Source organism: Salvelinus fontinalis, chromosome 4, assembly GCF_029448725.1.
Source record: "Salvelinus fontinalis isolate EN_2023a chromosome 4, ASM2944872v1, whole genome shotgun sequence".
NCBI lineage: Eukaryota > Metazoa > Chordata > Actinopteri > Salmoniformes > Salmonidae > Salvelinus > Salvelinus fontinalis.
In genome coordinates this window covers 6,048,470-6,052,206 of record NC_074668.1, presented here as the reverse complement: position 1 = coordinate 6,052,206, position 3,737 = coordinate 6,048,470, and the positions used below count along the sequence as shown (strand labels likewise).

The window sequence follows — 3,737 nt, the reverse complement described above, 5'->3', positions numbered from 1 at the left end:
GTCTCTCTCTCGCTGTCTCTGTCTCTTTGTCTCTCTCTCTCTGTCTCTCTGAATCTCTGTCTCTCTGTCTCTCTGTCTCTCTGTCTCTCTCTCTGTCTCTCTCCGTCTCTCTCCGTCTTTCTCTCTGTCTCTCTCTCTCTCTCTCTCTCTACAAGTAGTTCCTGGCCCACACTGCTATTTAGATGATGTAAGCTAAGAATGGGAGGGCAGGAAAAAATAGACTAGATCATATCACTATTGATTCACCACAATATTCCAACGTTTCTTTTAGGGGGCCTGTTAAGTACACTCTGAGAGGGCATGTGATGTCAATGCAATAACGTTTCAGTTCTTAACTGTATCACTTCTGCGAAGAATAGATGAAAATGATGCATTTATAGTCAAGCTAAAGTGGATTGGTGAGAAGACGACAGAATGACACAGTGTTGTGCATCCGTCAGAATCCTGACATCTGTAACCTCCAGACACTTTATGGATCAGCCCTCGTGCTATGCTAACAGTCTCAATGCTACATCATTACCGGTTAGCGGTCTTTTCACTGGGGAATTTGAAGGTATTAGATTGGGAATTTGGAGAACTCCGAGGGAACAAATTAAACGGTCATTGAACACTAATGAAATGTGACGCATTATAAAATCCTAGGCTTTCCAATAATATGCATTACTGTGTAAATTAAATCAAGAACAAAATGTAAGAGTAACTTTGGAATTTATCCATTTTCATTGGATTTTTTTGAGTCAATTATATTGAAAATAATAATTTTATATCAAACGCAAGAAAACAGTTTACAATAGAAGAGAACATAATGTAATCACATCTAGGTTAATCAATGGTTAATCAATGGTTATGCAATGGTTAATCAATGGTTATGCAATGGTTATGCAATGGTTAATCAATGGTTAATCAATGGTTATGCAATGGTTAATCAATGGTTAATCAATGGTTAATCAATAGTTAATCAATGGTTAATCAATGGTTATTCAATGGTTAATCAATGGTTAATCAATGGTTATTCAATGGTTATGCAATGGTTATTAAATGGTTAATCAATGGTTAATCAATGGTTAATCAATGGTTAATCAATGGTTAATCAATGGTTATGCAATGGTTATTCAATGGTTATGCAATGGTTAATCAATGGTTAATCAATGGTTATTCAATGGTTAATCAATGGTTAATCAATGGTTAATCAATGGTTATTCAATGGTTATGCAATGGTTATTAAATGGTTAATCAATGGTTAATCAATGGTTAATCAATGGTTAATCAATGGTTATGCAATGGTTATTCAATGGTTATGCAATGGTTAATCAATGGTTACGTAATGGTTAATCAATGGTTACGTAATGGTTATTCAATGGTTAATCAATGGTTAATCAATGGTTACGTAATTGTTATTCAATGGTTAATCAATGGTTATTAAATGGTTAATCAATGGTGATTCAATGGTTAATCAATGGTTACGTAATGGTTATTCAATGGTTAATCAGTGGTTATGCATTGGTTATTCAATGGTTAATCAATGTTATCCAATTGTTATTCAATGATTATTCTTTGGATGTTGATAGACATTAGACATCTAATGTCACCCCTTGGTGACCTCTTGGTGGTCCCTTGGTGACCCCTTGGTGGTCCCTTGGTTGTCCCTTGGTGACCCCTTGGTGACCCCTTGGTGGTCCCTTGGTTGTCCCTTGGTGACCCCTTGGTGACCCCTTGGTGGTCCCTTGGTGACCCCTTGGTGACCCCTTGGTGACCCCTTGGTGGTCCCTTGGTGACCCCTTGGTGACCCCTTGGTCGTCCCTTGGTGACCCCTCGGTGACCCCTTGGTGGTCCCTTGGTGGTCCCTTGGTGGTCCCTTGGTTACCCCTTGGTGACCCCTTGGTGGTCCCTTGGTGACCCCTTGGTGGTCCCTTGGTGTTCCCTTGGTTACCACTTGGTGACCCCTTGGTGGTCCCTTGGTGACACCTTGGTGGTCCCTTGGTGACCCCTTGGTGACCCCTTGGTGGTCCCTTGGTCGTCCCTTGGTCGTCCCTTGGTGACCCCTCGGTGACCCCTTGGTGGTCCCTTGGTGGTCCCTTGGTTACCCCTTGGTGACCCCTTGGTGACCACTTGGTGGTCCCTTGGTGACCCCTTGGTGACCCCTTGGGTGGCCCCTTGGTCGTCCCTTGGTGACCCCTTAGTGACCCCTTGGTGGTCCCTTGGTGGTCCCTTGGTGAACCCTTGGTGGTCCCTTGGTGACCCCTTGGTGGTCCCTTGGTGACCCCTTGGTGGTCCCTTGGTGACCCCTTGGTGGTCCCTTGGTGGTCCCTTTGTGACCCCCTTGGTGGTCCCTTGGTGGTCCCTTGGTGACCCCTTGGTGGTACCTTGGTGACCCCTTGGTGGCCCCTTGGTGACCCCTTGGTGACCCCTTGGTGGTCCCTTGGTGGTCCCTTGGTGACCCCTTGTTGACCCCTTGGTGACCCCTTGGTGGTCCCTTGGTGACCCCTTGGTGGTCCCTTGGTGACCCCTTGGTAACCCCTTGGTGGTCCCTTGGTGACCCCTTGGTGGTCCCTTGGTGGTCCCTTGGTGACCCCTTGGTGGTCCCTTGGTGGTCCCTTGGTGACCCCTTGGTGACCCCTTGGTGGTCCCTTGGTGACCCCTTGGTGGTCCCTTGGTAACCCCTTGGTTGTCCCTTGGTGACCCCTTGGTGCTGAACAGAAGATGATCATTCATCCATTGTATTACCTCACAATACCTCCACAATGGTCCACCTTTTGTTAAGAGTATTACAGAAGACGTACATTAACACAGATCTCCAGTGCTGTACTATCTCAACCCTGTACTGTCTAAACCCAACCAGTGTTTGTCCCATTGACTAATGTTTATTTAACAAGACAAAGAGCGGTGGTGATATGCTCCTGAATTGACACTATATTTGTGACTTCCTGGTTTGGCAAGAAGTCCAAGACTGCGGGGTTGGTATTTAATTTGATCCAAACAATGAATTTATATTTAATTTGATTTGGCAGCACCCCAATGAATTGAAGAAGGTAGAACATTTATTTCAAATCAATTCAACTGAGACGTGAAACATGAACGTGTCACGTTCCTGACCTATTTCTGTTAGTTTGTTGTATGTGTTAGTGGTCAGTACGTGAGTTTGGGTAGGCATTCTATGTTTTCTGTTTCTATGTTGGTTTATGGGTTGCCTGGTATGGCTCTTAATTAGAGGCAGGTGTTTGGCGTTCCTCTAATTAAGAGTCATATTTAGGTAGGTTGTCTCACAGTGTTCGTTGTGGGTGGTTGTCTCCTGTGTCAGTGTTTGTCGCACCATACGGGACTGTTTCGGTTTGTTTGTTCATTCGTCATTTATGTGTAGGCTATTTTCCCTGTTCGTGCGTTCTCGTGTGTTATGTGAGTCCGTCGTCCAGATCTGTCTACACCGTTTGTTATTTTGTTTAGTCAAGTGTATTTCGTTTTCGTGTTTTCGTGTTTTCGTTAATAAATTATGTCTTCACAATCCGCTGCATTTTGGTTCCCTCACTACTCCTCCTTTTCGGTTGAAGAGGAGGAGGACCGCCGTAACAGAAGGTCTGATTCATTTGACAAATCTTTTAACTAAAGGGTATGCCATTTATTTATGCAAACAAACAATACACATCATATGTCAAACATTAGTTTGCTTACTACTGAAATATGTTAAAGAGTATTTTTATTTTTCATGACTAGATTGTTCCCTTCCATACTGCAGTGTTGGA

At 43.8% G+C, this 3,737-nt stretch overlaps 1 protein-coding gene across 1 annotated transcript; it reads right to left on the bottom strand.

Annotated features, from left to right (window-relative positions):
* Positions 1-1,571: 1,571 nt before the first annotated feature.
* On the bottom strand, positions 1,572-2,708 carry LOC129852748 (basic salivary proline-rich protein 1-like). The gene has a single exon (XM_055918408.1). It carries the CDS (start codon positions 2,706-2,708, stop codon positions 1,572-1,574), a length of 1,137 nt encoding a protein of 378 aa, XP_055774383.1.
* Between the last annotated feature and the right edge of the window lie 1,029 nt (positions 2,709-3,737).

Excerpts from the sequence above, each read along its gene's own strand:
- LOC129852748 (XM_055918408.1), bottom strand. The coding sequence starts at position 2,708 with ATGATCATCTTCTGTTCAGCACCAAGGGGTCACCAAGGGACAACCAAG.